Source organism: Balaenoptera acutorostrata, chromosome 20 (genome assembly GCF_949987535.1).
Source record: "Balaenoptera acutorostrata chromosome 20, mBalAcu1.1, whole genome shotgun sequence".
In the NCBI taxonomy this organism is placed as follows: Eukaryota; Metazoa; Chordata; class Mammalia; order Artiodactyla; family Balaenopteridae; genus Balaenoptera; species Balaenoptera acutorostrata.
In genome coordinates this window covers 25,219,073-25,239,580 of record NC_080083.1, presented here as the reverse complement: position 1 = coordinate 25,239,580, position 20,508 = coordinate 25,219,073, and the positions used below count along the sequence as shown (strand labels likewise).

General features: G+C 37.6%; 1 protein-coding gene across 3 annotated transcripts in view; it reads left to right on the top strand.

The window, feature by feature from the left end:
• The window catches only part of DHX40 (DEAH-box helicase 40), a 51,789-nt gene that overhangs the window by 26,988 nt on the left and 4,293 nt on the right, over nt 1-20,508 (top strand). For all 3 annotated transcript variants that reach the window (XM_007190288.3, XM_057536494.1, XM_007190287.2), the window contains 3 exons: nt 10,973-11,087; nt 11,741-11,849; nt 12,556-12,650. In XM_007190288.3, the coding sequence (XP_007190350.2) occupies nt 10,973-11,087; nt 11,741-11,849; nt 12,556-12,650 (319 nt within the window). The remainder of the gene's footprint in view (nt 1-10,972; nt 11,088-11,740; nt 11,850-12,555; nt 12,651-20,508) is intronic.

The window sequence follows — 20,508 nt, the reverse complement described above, 5'->3', positions numbered from 1 at the left end:
TCAAAGCTAGAAATACTCTTTTTAAAAACTATTACAGAGTATTGAAATGGGTGTCAGGAGATCAGGATTCTAACCTGACTCACTGCTACCTAATTATCTGACTGTTGGCCTAGTTTTTCTGGACTTCATTTGTAAAACCAGGGAGCTGGATTAAGGTGATCCAACTCTAACAGTCTTGTAATGCCAGAAAAAAGGAAATGTTTTTCCTTGTTGGAATATTGAAATAGATGAAACTAGTCTGGTGTTACATTTTTTTGTGTGTGTGGAGGTGGGGTATAACATTTTATTGTAATACAATTTCAAACTTACAGAAATGTTGAAAGAGTAGTAAAAGAATTTTTTTAAAACTTTTATCTAGTTTCAGCAGTTTTTAACGTTCTCCTGCATTTGCTTTATTATTCTCTCTGTGCATGTATACATGTACGTATTTATTTATTTTTTATTTTTATTTTTTTGGCTGCGTTGCTGTGTGTGGGCTTTCTCTAGTTGTGGCAAGCGGGGGCTACTCTTTGTTGAGGTGCACAGGCTTCTCATTGCGGTGGCTCCTCTTGTTGCGGAGCACAGGCTTTGGCGTGTGGGCTACAGTAGTTGCAGCACACAGGCTCAGTAGTTGTGGCACATGCACCCTAGAGCGCACGGGCTTCAGTAGTTGTGGCCTGCGGGCTCTAGAGTGCAGGCTCAGTAGTTGTGGCACGTGGGCCTAGCTGCTCCGAGGCATGTGGGATCTTCCTGGACCAGGGATTGAACCCACGTCCCCCTCACTGGCAGGCAGACTCTTAACCACTGCACCACCAGGGAAGTCCCTACATATATATATTTATAAATATGCATTTTATTTCTTTTTCTGAATCATTTGAGAGTAAATTGGAAACATTGTGCTCCCTTACCACAAAACATTTATATGTATGTTTACCAAGAACATGGGCAATCTCTTACTTAACCATAGTACATTTATCAAAATTAGGAAAGTTAATTGATACAATGCTGTTATCTAGTCCAGAGTCCATATTCAAATTGTCCATTGTCCCTAGAGTATACAAAAGTAGTTTCAGAATTGCTAAGCTATACCACTGTGAAAGGCAGTCCTGTATAAGTAGAGTTCAGTATTTGCTTATAGTTGGGTTTTTTTTTCCTTTTTTTTGAGGCAAAATTTACATGTAGTGAAAAGTATAAATCCTAAGTGTATAATTCAGTGAATTTTGTGAAATACATTTACCAATGTACCCTACACTCCTGTCAAGATATAGAACAGTTTTATCACTCCAGAAAATTCTCTCAGTGCCCCTTCTCAGATTCCATCCTACCTCCCCCAGCAAGCCACTTCTCTGACTTTTTTCAGGTTAGTTTTGCCCCTTCTGAAACTTCACATAAGTAGAATTATACAGTACGTGCTTTTTTGTGTTTGGCTTCTTTTGGTCAACATACTGTACGTGAGATTCATCCATGTTCTTGTATGTATCAATGCTTTGTTCTTTTTATTGTTGAGTAGTATCCTGTTGTATACTACAATTAGTTTATCCATTATCCTATTGATGGACATTTGAATTGTTTCTTGTTTGGCGCCATTTATGAATACAGCTATTTTGAAAATTCTTGTGCCAGTCTTTTGTAGATATATATTTTTATTTTTCTGAGGTAAATACCTAGGAGAAAAATAGCTGCATTATTGAGTTTAACTCTAAGAAATTGCCAACTCTTTTCCCAAAGTGGCTCTACCATTTAAAAATCACATCAGCAGTGTTTGAGAGTGCAGCTTGCACTACGTGTCCTCTTCAACATTTGGTGTTGCCAATCACTTTCATTTTATATATTCTGTTATATATTAGTGATACCTCTTTGTGGTTTTAATTTGCATTTTCCTGATGACTAATAATTTTGAGCACTTTTTCATGTGAGTATTGATCATTTATCTGTCTTTGTGAAGTATCTATTACAGTCTTTTGCCCATGTTTTAAATTTAAAAAATATATATATATTGAATCTGGTAGTTCTTTATATCTAGGTACAAGTTATTTGTTAGGTATGAGTTGTGCATATTTTCTTCCCAGCCTGTGGCTTTTCTGTTTGCTTTTTTCACAGTGTCTTTTGATGAGAGAGGTTTTGAATTTTGAAGAGGTCTTAGTATATCAATTTGTGTGTGTGTGTGGTTATTGCTTTCTGCGTGGTAAGAAATGTTTTCCTGCCCCAAGATAGTAAAAATATGCTTCTCTCTTGTATCTCTATTGATACTTCGATCTAGAAGCTTTACAGTTTCTAGCCATTAAGTTTAGGACAGTAATCCATCTGAAATTAAGCTTTGTATATGGTGTGAGGTAGGGGTCTAGATTACTTTTTTTCCTGTAAATATCCACTTGTTCCAGCACATTTGTTGAAAAGATTTACTTCCCCCATTGAATTGCTTTGGCACCTTTGTTAAAAATCTGTGGAAAGTAGGGGGACTTCCCTGGTGGTCCAGTGGTTAAGACTCCATACTTCCACTGCAGGGGGCACGGGTTCTATCCCTGGTCGGGGAACTAAGATCCCACATGCTGTGCAGTGTGGCGCGGCCAAAAAAAAGAAGTTAAAAAAAAAAAAAAAACCTTATTAAAAAAAAATTTGCGGAAAGTATATGTGTAATAGTCTATTTCTGGACTTTATTTTATTCCATAGATCTATTTGTCTCTCCTTATGTCAGTGCCAACTTTGTATTGATTACATAACTTATGATAAATTTTGAAGTCAGCTAGAAAAAGAAGCAGAATATTTATTTTTTCAGTATTGTTTTGATTATTCTATATTCTTTGTATTTCCATATAAATTTTAAAATCAGCATATTCGTTTCTTAAAAATAAGCCTGCTAAGAATTTTGATAGAGATTGTATTGAAACCTTTGCTGGCTTTTTGCCATTTCTTAACATATCCTTGCTCTATTGTTGTCATATATATTATATTTACATACATTATAAACCCCACAATACAGTATTGTAATTTTTCCCTTAAACCTTCATATGTCTTTGAAAGAAGTTAAGAGAAGAAAAGAAAAATTAAGTCTTTTCCATAGCTAGAAGTAAAAGTCCAGGTGTTAGTTTTTAAATTCTTATTTAGAACCCTCTATCTGTGGGTGGACTGTTGACTCAGTTTTTTAGCCTTTCAGGTTGTTCAGGTCTTAAGTTTTGATTATGTGTTCTTTTTTTTTTTTTTATTAAGTCCTTGAGGTGGTTTTTGGTATCTTGAAGGCCTTTATTTGGGATCTACACTTTAGCAATTCCAGGAAAAGGGAGACTTTCCTTTGCTAGCCTAATACTTGGCCTTAGATATCTATGGACATAGGTCAGTCTAATTCTTTAGAATATTGAGATAATAACCAATAGGAATATGTCTTGTATTCTGTGCTTTGATTTGATGGGAAATTTTTGAGTAAGTCTTGCCTTTGTGAAGCACATGATGTCAGTGATGTTAATGGATATGAAGCATGAATTACCCTGAAAGCCCTCAGGTAACACATAGATTTATCAGTGTTTCTAAATTCCACACAATGAAAACATAACTGTAAAGCAATGGCCTTGTCTATTGTCTTGTCAGATTTAAGATTAAGCTTATTTTCCTTAGATACTGACCTAGGCCCTTTTTAAAAAAAGTAGGTAATACATGTGTTGCTATTGTCAAATATATTACATTTCTATGTTATAGGTCCAACAATACAATTTTATAGATAATGTTTCATGCAATTTCTTTTAAATACATAAGGGAATAGAAGAAATAATCATTATACTCTTTTAAAAAATTAACCTACATTTTAACTTTTACCAGTACTCTTTTTTAGTGTCATTCAGATTACCATCTTGTGTCACTTCCTTCCAGCCTGAATAACTTCTTTTATTATTAATTGTAAGGCAGGTATGCTAGCAATGAATTCTTTCAGGTTTTGTTATCCAGGAATGCCTTTATTTTGCCTTCATTTTGAAAGATAGTTTTGCTGGATATAAGATTCTTAGTTAATGGTGGTTTTCTTTGAGCATTATATCATCCCACAGTCTTTTGGCCTCCATCATTTCTATTGAAAAGTTGACTGTTAATTTTATTGAAGTTCTTTTGTGCACAACAAGTAAATTTTCTCTTGCTCCCTTCAGTATTTTGGCTATTATATGTCTGTGGATCACTTTGCTTTTATCCTACTTGGAGTTCATTAAGCTTCTTGAATGTGTAGATAAATGTTTTCCATCAAATTTTGGAATTTCTCAGCCATTATTTTCTCAAAATTTTTTCTGCCCCTTTCTCTCTCCTCTTCTTCTGGCACTCCCATTATGCATATGTTGGTGTGCTTAATGATGTCCCATATTTCTCTGAGACTCTTTGGATTGCCTGATCTCTCTTGATCTGTATTTTGCTGATTCTTTCTCCTGTGAGTCCAGATCTACTGTCAAGCCCCACTTAGTGAAGTTTTCATTTTGTTTATTGTACATTTCCACGTCATCAGTCAGCCACTGATTGGTTGGAGGTTGTTCCTAACCCCCTTAAGCCACTGGTGTTTGCACCCTTTACTGTTGGATTTATGTTGTGTGGCTTGAAGACTGTTTTCACAGTTCAGGGAGTTTATGAGTTTGTCCTGTGTTCAGCCAAAGACCAGAGGCTCAGATGTTCCCTCTCCTTTTGCTTCTTGGGCATCTGCACAGTCTTCCAGAGCATCAGGACAAACTATGGTTTTTGCAGGTTTCTCTGATATTTCTGTTAAATGTTTGGCTGGTTCCATTTATTACAAACCCATAGGTAACATCATACTCAGTGGTGAAAAGCTAAAACCCTTCCTCTAAAACAGGAACAAAACAAGGATGTGCACTCTAGCCACGTCTGTTCAACATAGTATTGGAAGTCTGAGCCACAGCAGTCAGACAAGAAAAAGAAATAAAAGGCATCCAAATTGGAAGGGAAGAAGTAAAACTGTCACTATTTGCAGATGACATGATACTATACATAGAAAACCCTAAAGTCTCCATCAAAAAATTATGAGAATTAATAGATGAATTCAGTAAAGTTGCAGGATACAAAATTAATATTCAGAAATCTGTTGATTTTCTGTACACTAATAGTGAACTATCAGAAGTAGAAAGCAAGAAACTGATCTATTTTAAATTACATCAAAAAGAATAAAATACCTAGGAATAAACTTAACCAAAGAAGTGAAAGACCTATACTGTGAAGACTATAAATCATTGATGAAGGAAATTGAAGATGATACAAAGAAATGGAATGGTATCTCATGTTCCTGGGTTGGAAGACTTAATATTGTTAAAATGTCCATACTACTCAAAGCAATCTATGGACTTAATGCAATCCCTTTCAAAATACCTGTGACATTTTTCACAGAACTAGGACAAAGAATCCTAAAATTCGTATGGAACCACAAAAGACCCTGAATTGCCAAAGCAATCTTGAGAAAAAAGAACAAAGCTGGAGGTGCCATACTCCTTGACTTCAGACTGTACTACAAAGCTACAGTAATCAAAACAGCATGATACTGGCTCAGAAACAGACATATAGATCAACAGAACAGAATAGAGAGCCCAAAAATAAACCCATGCACTTATGGTCCATTAATCTACAACAGAGGAGTCAAGAATATACAATGGAGAAAAGACAGTCTCTTCAATAAATGGTGCTGGGAAAACTAGACAGCTATATACATGTAGAATGTATGAAAAAGAATGTATAAAAGAGTGAAATTAGAATGTTTTCTCACTCCATGTATAAAAATAAACCCAAAATGGATTAAAGACCTGAATGGAAGACCTGAAACCATAAAACTCATAGAATAGAACATAGGCAGAACATTCTTTGACATAAATCATAGCAATATTTTTTTGGATCTGTCTGGTAAGGCAAAAGAAACAAAAGCAAAAATAAACAGGTGGGACCTAATTAAACTTAAAAGCTTTTACACAGCAAAGGAAATGATTGACAAAATGAAAAGACAACCTACTGAATGGGAGAAAATATTTGCAAATGATATGACTGAGAAGGGGTTAATATCCAAAATATATAAATAGTGCTTGCAACTAAATATCAAAAAAACAAGCAGCCTGATTGAAAAATGGGCCGGGAATTCCCTGATGGTCCAATGGTTAAGACTCCGTGCTTTTACTGTCGAGGGCTTGGGTTCAGTCCCTGGTCAGGGAACTACAATATCCCACAAGCCCTGCAGCAAAAAAAGGGGGTGCAGAGGACCTGAATAGACATTATTCCAAAGAAGATATACAGATGGCCCAACAGGTACATGAAAAAATGCTCAACATTGCTAATTATCAGAAAAATGCAAATCAGAACCACAATGAGATATCACCTTAACACCTGTCAGAATGGCTATCATCAAAAAGTCTACAAATAATAAATGGTGGCGAGGATGTGGAGGAAAGGGAACCCTAGTATACTGTTGGTAGGAATGTAAATTGGTGCATGCAGTATGGAAAACAGAATGGAGTTTCCTCAAAAAAACTAAAAATAGAACTACCTTATCCTCCAGCAATTCCACTTCTGGGTATACATTTGAAGAAAATGAAACCACTAATTTGAAAAGATAACATGTATCCCAGTTATAGCATTGTAGCAGCATTATTTACAATAGCCAAGATATGGAAGCAACCTAAGTGTTCATCAACAGATGAATGGTTAAAGAAGATATGGTGTGTGTGTATGTGTGTGTGTGTATATACACACACATACACACACACAATGGGATATATCTTAGCCGTAAAAAAGAATGAAATTCTGCCATTTGCAACAATGTGGATGAAATAAGTCAGACAGAGAAAGACAAATACTCTGTTATCACTTATATGTAGAACCTAAAAAATAAATGAATTTACATAACAAAACAGAAACAGACTCACAGATATAGAAAACAAACTAGTGGTTACCAGTGGGAAGAGGGAAGGGGGGATGGATAAGATCATGGTGTGGGATTAACAGATGCAAACTACTATGTATAAAATAAATGAGCAACAAGGATATATTTTACAGCACAGGGAAATATAGCCATTATTTTGTAATAACTTTATTTTTTTTAAATAAATTTATTTATTTATTTTTGGCTGTGTTGGGTCTTCGCTGCTGCATGCAGGTCCTCCCCAGGTGCAGCAGGTGGGGGCTACTCTTCGTTTGGTGCACGGGCCTCTCACCGCGGCGGCCTCTCCTGTTGCAGAGCACGGCCTCCAGGCACGCATGCTTCCGTAGTTGTGGCTTGCAGGCTCCAGAGCGCAGGCTCAGCAGCTGTGGCACATGGGCCCAGTTGCTCCGTGGCATGTGGGATCCTCCAGGACCAGGGCTCGAACCTGCGTCCCCTGCACTGTCAGGTGGATTCCCAACCACTGAGCCACCAGGGAAGTCCCTGTAATAACTTTAAATGGAGTATAATCTATAAAAATATTGAATCACTGTGTTGTATACCTGAAACTATTATGATATTGTAAGTCAACCATACTTCAATAAAAATAGTTTGGCTTCTCTACTTCAATTTTTGCTGGTCTGCCTCTATTGGTATTACACCAAGCTGTCGTTCTCCACGGATTGGTGGCTGATTGATCTGTTGTTTTTGACAGTGCCCTGGGGCATAAATTGCTCCATAGTCTGATCCAAATAAAGTTAGGCACCTTGGCAAGTGCATTCCTTGGCATCATCCAGGTCTGATTCCTTGAGGCAACAATTGCTACCAGTTTCTTATTCATACTTAAAGAGACACTCTTGCTATATGTACATATATGACCTAGGCTTAATTTTTTTTTTTTAATTTATTTTTGGCTGCTTTGGTTCTTTGTTCCTGTGCACAGCTTTCTCTAGTTGTGGCGAGTGGGGGCTACTCTTCGTTGCAGTGCTCAGGCTTCTCATTGCAGTGGCTTCTCTTGTTGCAGAGCACAGGCTCTAGGCGTGCGGACTTCAGTAGTTGTGGCACGTGGGCTCAGTAGTTGTGGCTCGCGGGCTCTAGAGCACAGGCTCAGTAGTTGTGGCGCACGGGCTTAGTTGCTCCGCGGCATGTGGGATCTTCCCGGACCAGGGCTTGAACCCGTGTCCCCTGCATTGGCAGGCAGATTCTTAACCACTGCGCCACCCTAGGCTTAATTTTTAAACCTGGATCATCAAGGCTTCAACTGTTACAAAATGCAGCTTCAGTTTTTGAGCATGTGACTTGCTGAGATCTTGTTACACCCTAAAATATGTTTTCGTTGTCCAACTGCTTTTAAGTGCATATATAGTCTTTATAGGTTAAGCAGTTCTTTCTGGCTTGCGTCTTAGTCATTGTAGATCACCTAATTTAGTTTATTATATATTTATTGGTAAAACTGACTAGTATTTTCAGATCTAACGTTGAATAAAGATTTTAAACATCAAAATGATGATACTGTCAACATTTTTAGTAATAGCTCTTTTGCTGTAGTAAACTGTGTACACAATGTCTGCTAGTATAGATATTGCTTTAGAAGTCAGACAATGGAGTGAGGGCTCTTAAATGTTTTTAAGGTGGTAAACAGCATTGCCTTAAAATGGAACAAATTTAAAATAACATTGTGTTGGTTTTAAAGTTTTTAATTATTTTAACTGCGATATTTTTAGAAATAAATCATACTTTATGTGTATGTGTCACTTACAGCCTTACTCCCCTGCTTCAGCTCTGAGGATTGTTGTTATTAAAACCCTTTCTGTGTAATAGTTTTATTTTCTGATTGGTTGTTATATAGAAAAGTATTCACTTATCTTCCCAAAGAGAGAAGTTCAGCTGATACAGCCTTGTGTTGCTGCTTCAGCTTATTTAGTTTTTGCCTCAGTAGCATTATTTGCATGAGTTAAAACTGATAATAGAATTTCATTCTGGGGAAAGATAATAAATTAAAGAAAATGACAAGTCTGCTGGGAAAGTAATTAAAGGTGGATAGTCAAACTACTGTTTAGTCAGAGTATAAACTTGCTGGGATTGTAGGAACTGTGTGTGATATGGTTTTTTACTTTCCTATAGAAATCCTGAATTTACTGTGGGACTTCTGCCAGTTTTAATTTTAATTAATTAGGTTATTTTTGAGGGAAGAGTTAGGGAAAAGGAACAAAAATATGTTCTATATGTTCTGTATTTTCTCTTGACTTTGAGAATAACAGGGGGAGAGAGAGAGACAGAGAGAAGGTAGTGACAATGTGGGAAGGACAGCCAGAAAAGCAGTGTGCTCTCTACATTTTTTAAAGTGTGAGCAGGTAGCCACTCTTTAAACAGCAGAGATCCAACACTAACCATGCAGAGTTAATCCTTACAAAATATAAACTGAGTTTAGAATTGTAATACACTAAAATTTATTGTAGTTATTATGACATTTTAATAAGAGATGGTAAGCCATTTGTGTAAATTGTTGTAGTAGGTATTACAGCTAAATTGACCATTTCTAGGGTCAGCTGGAGGCAGAGGAGAGAAGAACTGAACCATAATAGGAAGCTTCTCTGAGGCTTCATAGCCCAGAGGTCGGAGGAGGCTGGGCCTTTACGTTTGTATCGCAGGGATACCACAATTCAAGGATGCAGGAGCCCCTGGCTGATAGGTAGGCTTGTCTCTTAGTGTTGGAGCCAGGACAGGGTTGATGCTTGAGTCTAGTGCAGTTCCACTTTTGGCGTAGTACCTTCTGGGCAATGGTGTTTGGGTGCATGAAATTAGATGTTTTGGCTTACAAATCAATGTCCATGACTGGTTCAAGAGATAGGCATTATATCTTCACCTTGGCAGGGCCATTTGTATGGCCTGTGATAAATCATATTTGCTCTCCTTTTGTCTCTAGCTGCTTCCTTCAGTTGTTACCCAGGCCACATAGGTGGAAGCCACTTAAAGCCTGGGATAGAAGACTTTATATCTTCGTGAGTGTTTCATTTAATCAGATTGCTTTCTTCCTAATACCAGGAACTGATGCTTTGCACATTCACATTGTAGTCTGTCTAAGTGCTGCTGCCTGGAATTGGGCAGCATGGTGCCTCTGCCAAATCTAGCTGCGATGGGCATACTGAACGAGTAGGGTGGGGGTTTGATGCCCTACAATGAGGGAAGAAGCCCTAGGACCTTTTGAAAAAAAGGGGGGGGGGTTAAGTTTAGAAACAGGCAAAACACTTCTTCGGGGTTCGAAGTCAGGATATGGGTTATCCTTGTGGATGGTAATGGGTAGTTATTGGAAGGAGAGCAAAAAAAGGGCTCTGGGATGCTGGTAATATTCTGCTTGTTGATCTGGGTGTTGGGTACATTGCTATGTTATATTTGTGACCACTCATTGACCTGTACACTTATGACCTGTGTAGTTTTCTATATGCATGATATACTTCAATATAAAGTTAAAAAAGAAAAGTTTGTAGTAGTTCAGTTCTGCATATATGATGGTCCTAATTGTCCATAATTAGGAATTGGATAAATAGGGACTGGTTAAATTGTGTTATGTTCCTTATACCCCTGAGAAATACAATGTAGGTATGTTTGAGAATGAATAATTCTATATGTACTTACATTAAGCTGTTACTAATAAAGGAAGTTTCAGAAGGTATATCCCACTTATGTAAAAATAAACCATTATACACAGTGCTTGTATATATATAGAAAATATCTTGAAGGACCCACACTAAATAATTAACCGTGGTTAGCCTTGAGGATTGGTTTATGGGTAATGTAACAAAGTGGGGAACATTGAACTTTTACGTAAGTTTTTTTTACTGTGAGCATGGGTTACTCTTACGGTAAAAACCAATAGTAAATTCTAAATACTATTTGCAAGGAGTAATGTTGCTATTCTGGTAAAATCTCCAAAGTGTGATTAAAGAAGAAAAGGAATTGTGGGAGTAATTAGAGACCCCCCCAGAAGAGTTAATGTACTTCTCCCTTATTCCACCTCAGAGGGCGAGGCAGATTTTAATGAGCTTGAATAAACAAAGTGAATATAGGCACTTGATGTAAAGTAGAACTACAGTGCCTTTCCAATTGTCGTTTTAGTTGATCCAGAGTACCAGAAGGAAGCAGAACAGAGACATCGAGAATTGGCAGCTAAAGCTGGAGGATTTAATGACTTTGCGACTTTAGCTGTCATCTTTGAACAGTGCAAATCAAGGTATGTGAGATAGTTCTTCGTACTGGAAAGTGTTAGTTTGAAATATATCTTCAATATAGTCTGCTGGAGGATTTAATGACTTTGTGACTTCAGCTGTCATCTTTGAACAGTGCAAATCAAGGTATGTGAGATAGTTCTTCGTACTGGAAAGTGTTAGTTTGAAATATATCTTCAATATAGTATAAGATTTTAGACAGTAAGGTTCAGTGGGAATGATACTGACCTCAAGGTATTTTTAGGTATTTTTGTGAACATTAGTGAGATTTCTCTGTCAGGTGACTATGACTTAGTAGTCATTTATTGCGTAACATTAGTTCTCTTCTTTCTTCTCTCCCTAAACCTTTCCTGAAAAATGACCTTATAGAATTTTGGCTCTGTACAAGTAGCTTAGTTGAGAAAATGATTGGATATTTGTTAAAGCATATATGAATAAAAAGGAACCCATTTACAAATCATGTTTTAATTCACTTAGAGGCACCTGCATTAATTTGTTTTTTCAAATTCCTTAAAGTGCTTTTTTATTAATTGGACAGGTCTCATAAAGGAGCTGACAGATGCCTATGGGTTTCTAGTTGTGTAATAGAAATGAGAATGTTAGACTGTCTTTCACTCATAGAAGATATATTTGAGACACCAATATTTTTGTTTTGCAGTGGAGCTCCAGCTTCGTGGTGCCAGAAACATTGGATTCATTGGAGGTGCTTATTTTCTGCATTTCGTGTTGAAGCTCAACTTAGAGAACTGATCAGGAAGCTTAAACAGGTGATTGCTATAATGTTTTTTTCCTTGAGTAGCATTTTGGCAAGGTCTTCTGAGTACTCTACCCCAAACCATGTATATTATAAGGTGTTGAAGAATGGTTTGTAGGAACAGGCACCGTTCCTGACCCTGTGCGAGCACACAGCTCTGTTATCCCTTATCCTTTTGGGAGGCTCTTTTCCTGGCCTTGGGTAATTTCCTCACATTCATATGCTTACCAGTACTCAGTTGAACTCTTGAGGCCCTTCTGCATATCTCTGGAGTTCTCTATGCAGATCTCTTCTCTCCTGAACTCTGGCCTGGGAACTCTAGCCATCCTGGTCTTCCTGGATTCTCAGCTCTGTCTCTTTAACTCTGGGAGTTCTCCAGGTTCCAGTTGGGTCTTTCCCTTCCTGCACCTTCGTCCAGAATCTTTCTCAAGGTTGACTGTAAGCTGGGGCAGTTGTTGGACTTATTTCATTTATTTTCCCTACTTCATTTATTTCTCAGAGGTCACTGTCCTTTATTGCTTGATATATAGTGTTTTGGAGATCATTATTTCATATGCTTTGTCCATTTTTTGGTTGGTTCAAGCAGAAGGGTAAATCTGGTCCCTCTTACTCCATATTGGCCAGAAACAGAAGTCTTTAGAAATGTGGATTTTTCAAACTAAAAGACTATTTCAAATTGTTCTGTGAGATTTACCACTGTACATGTATTCTTTCTATAGCAAAGTGACTTCCCAAGAGAGACCTTTGAAGGCCCTAAACATGAAGTACTGCGAAGATGTCTTTGTGCAGGTTATTTCAAAAATGTAGCTCGCAGGTAAGCAGTAAGAGCTTGAGAGGGATAGAGAAATACAACCGTATTTGATGACAATATTAAATATTTAATATTAAAGACAGTTTGATTTAAACTCTGTGATTATACATCAATTACAGTGACCCTTTTCATAATTGTCACTTGTGCAAGGGGAGCTTCAGTGGCTGAGAGCAAGATATTGAAGCTCATGTGGGGCAGGAGGGGAGTCTGTAGGACAGCTGTCCGGCATGGGGTATTAGTGCCTAAGTTGAATGACACTGGTTTTCTTGCAGACGGGTGGCTCTTTTTGGAGTGTGAAAGCCGAATAGGTTGAGGATGGCATCCCTGAGGAAGGGTAGTTTGGTGTGGAATGTCAGGGCTTGAGCAGGATTGGGGAAGGTACTCACATGGGAGTTATTTGGTATTTAGTGTCAGAGTCTGAGTGTAGGGAGGGAGGCCATCTTTGTAGGGAAAGGGGTAAGAGTGGTGGTGATGGGAGATTTGTTATATACAGAGGAATTGATCACATAATTGAATATATTAAGGCAAATGGTGAAGGGAGTTAGAAATACTGAAAGGGAGAAAACAAGAATGAGCCCTGTGGTGTTGATTGGAACTTCAGGTATTACGGGTTTTTAAATTAATTAATTTATTTATTTATTTATTTATTTTTGGCTGTGTTGGGTCTTCATTGCTGCACACGGACTTTCTCTAGTTGTGGCGAGTGGGAGCTACTCTTCGTTGTGTTGCGCGGGCTTCTCATGCGGTGGCTTCTCTTGTTGCGGAGCACAGGCTGTGGGCGCGTGGGCTTCAGTAGTTGTGGCACGCAGGCTCAGTAGTTGTGGCTCACGGGCTCTAGAGTGCAAGCTCAGTAGTTGTGGCTCACGGGCCTAGTTGTTGCGCGGCATGTGGGATCTTCCCGGACCAGGGATCGAACCCATGTCCCCTGCATTGGCAGGCAGATTCTTAACCACTGCACCACCAGGGAAGTCTGGTATACAGTTTTTACTATAGTTAGATGGATGGATAGATTGATATGGTAATAAAAATAGATGGTACTGTGTGTGTGTGTGTGTGTGTGTGTGTGTGTATAATATGTATTTGTATGTATGTAAATATGTAACCTGACTATGAGATGGACTGGGAGCAATGACACTATAATAGCAATGAATATACTTTGTGCCCAGATCTTGACTTGGAACAACCATCTGCCACATGAAAGACCCAGGGCTCTTTGGAGAAATAGGGCTGGGAAAGTACATGATGAACCCGAAACATCTTATTTTGCCAGCAAGCGAAGTAGTGATCAGTGAAGGTTGAGGCCATGTCAGAAGTACAAAGGAGCCAGCTTGAATAGGTCCCAGCTGATCAAAGATGGGATATTTTGAGCATTGAAATAAGTAATGATAGTAATGGATTATATAACCCATTGAATAAAATGTGAAATCATGGGTCTATAATCATATAAATTAATAAATGAGTAAATTAAAAGTTTAATGACAAATAGAATTATTTACATAGTTGAGCACCTCTCCACAAAACTCTTGTTAATTACAAAGGGAAAAAGTAACTTCTCAGTGAAGAAGCCTGGCAGATGTTACCTAAATCAAGCAACAAATCAAAATCATGTTCCTCCTGATAGGATATAATGAAAACACAGCATCACTTCTGTGATATTCCTGCCAAAGATCTGTAACCTGAATCTAATCATCCTAAAACAGACAAAATCAAATTGAGGGACATACTACAAAATAACTAGCTGATAATTTAAAGGTGTCAAGATCATGAAGGTCAAAGGAAGACTGGGGAGTATTCCAGCATGAAGGAGACTAAGGGGCCATAAAATGTAAAGGCAATAAATGATTCTGAACTGGATCCTTTTGCCTATAAAGGATATTATTAGGACATTTGGTAAACTTCATTGGGTTCTGAGGATTAGATGCTAGTAATGTGTCAGTGTTAATTCCCTGGTTTTGATGGTTGTATTATGGTTATATAGGAGAATATTCTTGATTATAGGAAATGCACACTCAGGTATTTGGGGATGATGGGTCGTAAGTTTGGCTACTAACTTTCAAATGGTTCAAGTAAAAAAGATTTTTGTACTGTCCAAATATGTACTGTGTAGATATATATACAAATAATTATAATGCAGTCTGATCTGGGTTATAATAGGAATATATGTAAAGTTCTGTAGGAAATCAGTTGTGATGATTGAGCTCTAAGGTATAATTTTGACAAGTTTTTGGAATTACATATATGTAGGGAAGTATAGAAGAGGATAAGAATTTAAAGTTAACATGAGTTAGAAAAAATGCAGATGAAATGTTCTAATTATTGTATTTTCTTTTTGAGTTTTTGAGTTTTATTTTATTTATTTTTTATACAGCAGGTTCTTATTCATTATCCATTTTATACATATTAGTGTATACATGTCAATCCCAGTCTCCCAGTTCATCCCCCCACCCCCACCCCACCGCTGCTATCCCCTCCTTGGTGTCCATACGTTTGTTCTCTACATCTCTGTCTCAATTTCTGCCCTGTAAACCGGTTCATGTGTACCATTTTTCTAGGTTCCATATATATGCGTTAATATATGATATTTGGTTTTCTCTTTCTGACTTACTTCACTCTGTATGACAGTCTCTAGATTCATCCACGTCTCTACAGATGACCCAGTTTTGTTCCTTTTTATGGTGGAGTAATACTCCATTGTATATATGTACCACATCTTCTTTTTTTTTTTTAAAGGATTTTCTTATTTATTTATTTATTTATTTATTTATTTTTATTTTTGGCTGTGTTGGGTCTTCGGTTCGTGCGAGGGCTTTCTCCAGTTGCGGCAAGCGGGGGCCACTCTTCATCGCGGTGCGGGGACCGCTCTTCATCGCGGTGCGCGGGCCTTTCTCTATCGCGGCCCCTCCCATCGCGGGGCACAGGCTCCAGACGCGCAGGCTCAGCAATTGTGGCTCACGGGCCCAGCTGCTCCGCGGCACGTGGGATCCTCCCAGACCAGGGCTCGAACCCGTGTCCCCTGCATTAGCAGGCAGATTCTCAACCACTGCGCCACCAGGGAAGCCCTGTACCACATCTTCTTTATCCATTCGTCTGTCGATGGGCATTTAGGGTGCTTCCATGACCTGGCTATTGTAAATAGTGCTGCAGTGAACATTGGGGTGCATGTGTCTTTTTGAATTATGGTTTTCTCTGGGTATATGCCCGGTAGTGGGATTGCTGGGTCGTACGGTAATTCTAGTTTTAGTTTTTTAAGGAGCCTCCATACTGTTCTCCATATTGGCTGTATCAATTTACATTCCCACCAACAGTGCAAGAGGGTTCCCTTTTCTCCACACCTTCTCCAGCATTTGTTGTTTATAGCTTTTGTCATGATGCCCATTCTAACTGGTGTGAGGTGATACCTCATTGTAGTTTTGATTTGCATTTCTCTAATAATTAGTGATGTTGAACAGCTTTTCATGTGCTTCTTGGCTATCTGTATGTCTTCTTTGGAGAAATATCTGTTTAGGTCTTCTGCCCGTTTTTGGATTGGGTTGTTTGTTTTTTTAATATTGAGCTGCATGAGCTGTTTATATATTTTGGAGATTTATCCTTTGTCCATTGATTTGTTTGCAAATATTTTCTCCCATTCTGAGGGTTGTCTTTTCGTCCTGTTTGTAGTTTCCTTTGCTTTGCAAAGCTTTTAGGTTTCATTAGGTCCCATTTGTTTATTTTTGTTTTTATTTCCATTACTCTAGGAGGTGGATCAAAAAGGATCTCACTGTGATTTATGTCAAAGAGTGTTCTTCCTATGTTTTCCTCTAAGAGTTTTATAGTGTCCGGTCTTACATTTAGGTCTTTAATCCATTTTGAGTTTATTTTTGTGTATGGTGTTAGGGAGTATTCTAATTTCATTCTTTTACATGTAACTGTCCAGTTTTCCCAGCACCACTTATTGAAGAGGCTGTCTTTTCTCCACTGTATGTCCTTGCCTCCTTTGTCATAGATTAGTTGACCATAGGTGCGTGGGTTTATCTCTGGGCTTTCTATCCTGTTCCATTGATCTATATTTTTCTTTCTGTGCCAGTACCATATTGTCTTGATTACTGTAGCTTGGTAGTATAGTCTGAAGTCAGGGAGTCTGATTTCTCCAGCTCAGTTTTTTTTCCCTCAAGACTGCTTTGGCTATTCAGGGTCTTTTGTGTCTCCATACAAATTTTAAGGTTTTTTGTTCTAGTTCTATAAACAATGCCATTGGTAATTTGATAGGGATTGCATTGAATCTGTAGATTGCTTTGGGTAGTAGAGTCATTTTCACAATGTTGATTCTTCCAATCCAAGAACATGGTATATCTCTCCATCTGTTGGTATCATCTTTAATTTCTTTCATCAGTGTCTTATAGTTTTCTGCATACAGGTCTTTTGTCTCCCTAGGTAGGTTTATTCCTAGGTATTTTATTCTTTTTTTTTTGCAATGGTAAATGGGAGTGTTTCCTTAATTTCTCTTTCAGATTTTTCATCATTCGTGTATAGGAATGCAAGAGATTTCTGTGCATTAATTTTGTATCCTGCAACTTTACCAAATTCATTGATTAGCTCTGGTAGTTTTCTGGTGGCATCTTTAGGATTCTCTATGTATAGTATCATGTCTGCCAACAGTGACAGTTTTACTTCTTCTTTTCCAATTTGTATTCCTTTTATTTCTTTTTCTTCTCTGATTGCCATGGCTAGGACTTCCAAAACTATGTTGAATAATAATGGTGAGAGTGGACATCCTTGTCTTGTTCCTGATCTTAGAGGAAATGCTTTCAGTTTTTCACCATTGAGAATGATGTTTGCTGTGGGTTTGTCATATATGGCCTTTATTATGTTGAGGTAGGCTCCCTCTATGCCCACTTTCTGGAGAGTTTTTATCATAAATGGGTGTTGAATTTTGTCAAAAGCTTTTTCTGCATCTATTAAGATGATCATATGGTATTTATTTTTCAGTTTGTTAATATGGTGTATCACATTGATTGTTTTGCCTATACTGAAGAATCCTTGCATCCCTGGGATAATTCCCACTTGATCATGGTGTATGATCCTTTTAATGTGTTGTTGGATTCTGTTTGCTAGTATTTTGTTGAGGATTTTTGCATCTATGTTCATCAGTGATATTGGCCTGTAGTTTTCATTCTTTGTGACATCTTTGTCTGGTTTTGGTATCAGGGTGATGGTCGCCTCATAGAATGAGTTTGGGAGTGTTCCTTCCTCTGCAAATTTTTGGAAGAGTTTGAGGAGGTTGGGTGTTAACTCTTCTCTAAATGTTTGATAGAATTCACCTGTGAAGCCATCTGGTCCTGGACTTTTGTTTGTTGGAAGATTTTTAATCACAGTTTTAATTTCATTACTTGTGATTGATCTGTTCATATTTTCTATTTCTTCCAGGTTCAGTCTTGGAAGGTTATACCTTTCTAAGAATTTGTCCATTTCTTCCAGGTTGTCCATTTTATTGGCATAGAGTTGCTTGTAGTAGTCTCTTAGGATGCTTTGTATTTCTGTGGTGTCTGTTCTCCTTTTTCATTTCTAATTTTATTGATTTGAGCCCTCTCCCTCTTTTTCGTGATGAGTCTGGGTAATGGTTTATCAATTTTGTTTATCTTCTCAAAGAACCAACTTTTAGTTTTATTGATCTTTGCTATTGTTTTCTTTGTTTCTATTTCATTGAATTCTTTCCTTCTGCTAACTTTGGGTTTTGTTTTTTCTTCTTTCTCTGGGTCCTTTTGTACGGTTAGATTGTTTATTTGAGATTTTTCCTGTTCCTTGAGATAGGCTTGTATTGCTATAAACTTCCCTCTTAGAACTGCTTTTGCCATATCCCATAGGTTTTGGATCATCGTGTTTTCACTGTCATTTGTCTCTAGGTATTTTTTGATTTCCTCTCTGATTTCTTCAGTGATCTCTTGGTTATTTAGTAACATGTGATTTAGCCTCCATGTGTTTGTGTTTTTTACGTCTTTTTCCCTGTAATTGATTTCTAATCTCATAGCATTGTGGTCAGAAGAGATGCTTGATATGATTTCAGTTTTCTTAAATTTACTGAGGCTTGATTTGTGACCCAAAATGTGATCTATCCTGGAGAATGTTCCGTGCACACTTGAGAAGAAAGTGTAATCTGCTGTTTTTGGATGGAATGTCCTATAAATATCAGTTAAATCTATCTGGTCTGTTGTGTCATTTAAAGCTTGTGTTTCAAAAAAAATTTTTTTAATTTAAAAAAATTTTTAAAAAAGCTTGTGTTTCCTTATTAATTTTCTGTTCAGATGATCTGTCCATTGGTGTAAGTGAGGTGTCAAAGTGCCCCACTATCATTGTGTTACTGTCGATTTCCTCTTTTATAGCTGTTAGCAGTTGCCTTATGTATTGAGGTGCTCCTATGTTGGGTGCATATATATTTATAAGTGTTATATCTTCTTCTTGGATTGATCCTTTGATCATTATGTAGTGTCCTTCCTTGTCTCTTGTAACATTCTTTATTTTAAAGTCTGTTTTACCTGATACGAGTATTGCTACTCCAGCTTTCTTTTGATTTCCATTTGCATGGAATATCTTTTTCCATCCCCTCACTTTCAGTCTGTATGTGTCCCTGGGTCTGAAGTGGGTCTCTTGTAGACAGCATATATATGGGTCTTGTTTTTGTATCCATTCAGCCAGCCTGTGTTTTCTGGTTGGAGCATTTAATCCATTCACGTTTAAGGTAATTATTGATATGTATGTTCCTGTTACCATTTTCTTAATTGTTATGGGTTTGTTTTTGTAGGTCCTTTTCTTCTCTTGTGTTTTTCAGTTAGAGAAGTTCCTTTAGCATTTGTTGTATAGCTGGTTTGGTGGTGCTGAATTCTCTTAGCTTTTGCTTGTCTGTAAAGCTTTTGATTTCTCCATCGAATCTGAATGAGATCCTTGCCAGGTAGAGTAATCTTGGTTGTAGGTTCTTCCCTTTCATCACAATCGTGCCACTCCCTTTTGGCTTGTAGAGTTTCTGCTGAGAAATCAGCTGTTAACCTTATGGGAGTTCCCTTGTATGTTATTTTTCGTTTTTCCCTTGCTGCTTTCAATAATTTTTCTTTGTCTTTAATTTTTACCAGTTTGATTACTATGTGTCTTGGTGTGATTCTCCTTGGGTTTGTCCTGTAAGGGACTCTCTGAGCTTCCTGGACTTGGGTGGCTATTTCCTTTCCCATGTTAGGGAAGTTTTCGACTATAATCTCTTCAAATATTTTCTCGGGTCCTTTCTCTCTCTCTTCTCCTTCTGGTACCCCTATACTGAGAATGGTGGTGCGTTTAATGTTGTCCCAGAGGTCTCTTAGGCTGTCTTCATTTCTTTTCATTTTTTCTTTATTCTGTTCCGCAACAGTGAATTCCACCATTCTGTCTTCCAGGTCACTTATCCGTTCTTCTGCCTCAGTTATTCTGCTATTGATTCCTTCTAGTGTATTTTTCATTTCAGTTATTGTATTGTTCATATCTGTTTGTTTGTTCTTTAATTCTTCTAGGTCTTTGTTAAACATTTCTTGCATCTTCTCAATCTTTGCCTCCATTCTTTTTCCGAGGTCCTGGATCATCTTCACTATCATTATTCTGAATTCTTTTTCTGGAAGGTTGCCTATCTCCACTTCATTTAGTTGTTTTTCTGGGGTTTTATCTTGTTTGTTCATCTGGTACATAGCCCTCTGCCTTTTCATCTTGTCCATCTTTCCGTGAATGTGGTTGTTGTTCCACAGGCTGCAGGACTGTAGTTCTTCTTGCTTCTGCTCTAATTATCGTATTTTAGAATAGTGAAAATTACCTATACCCTTGAAAGGAGATGTAGCATAATATAATGTAAAGAATAGTGTATTTAAGTCAG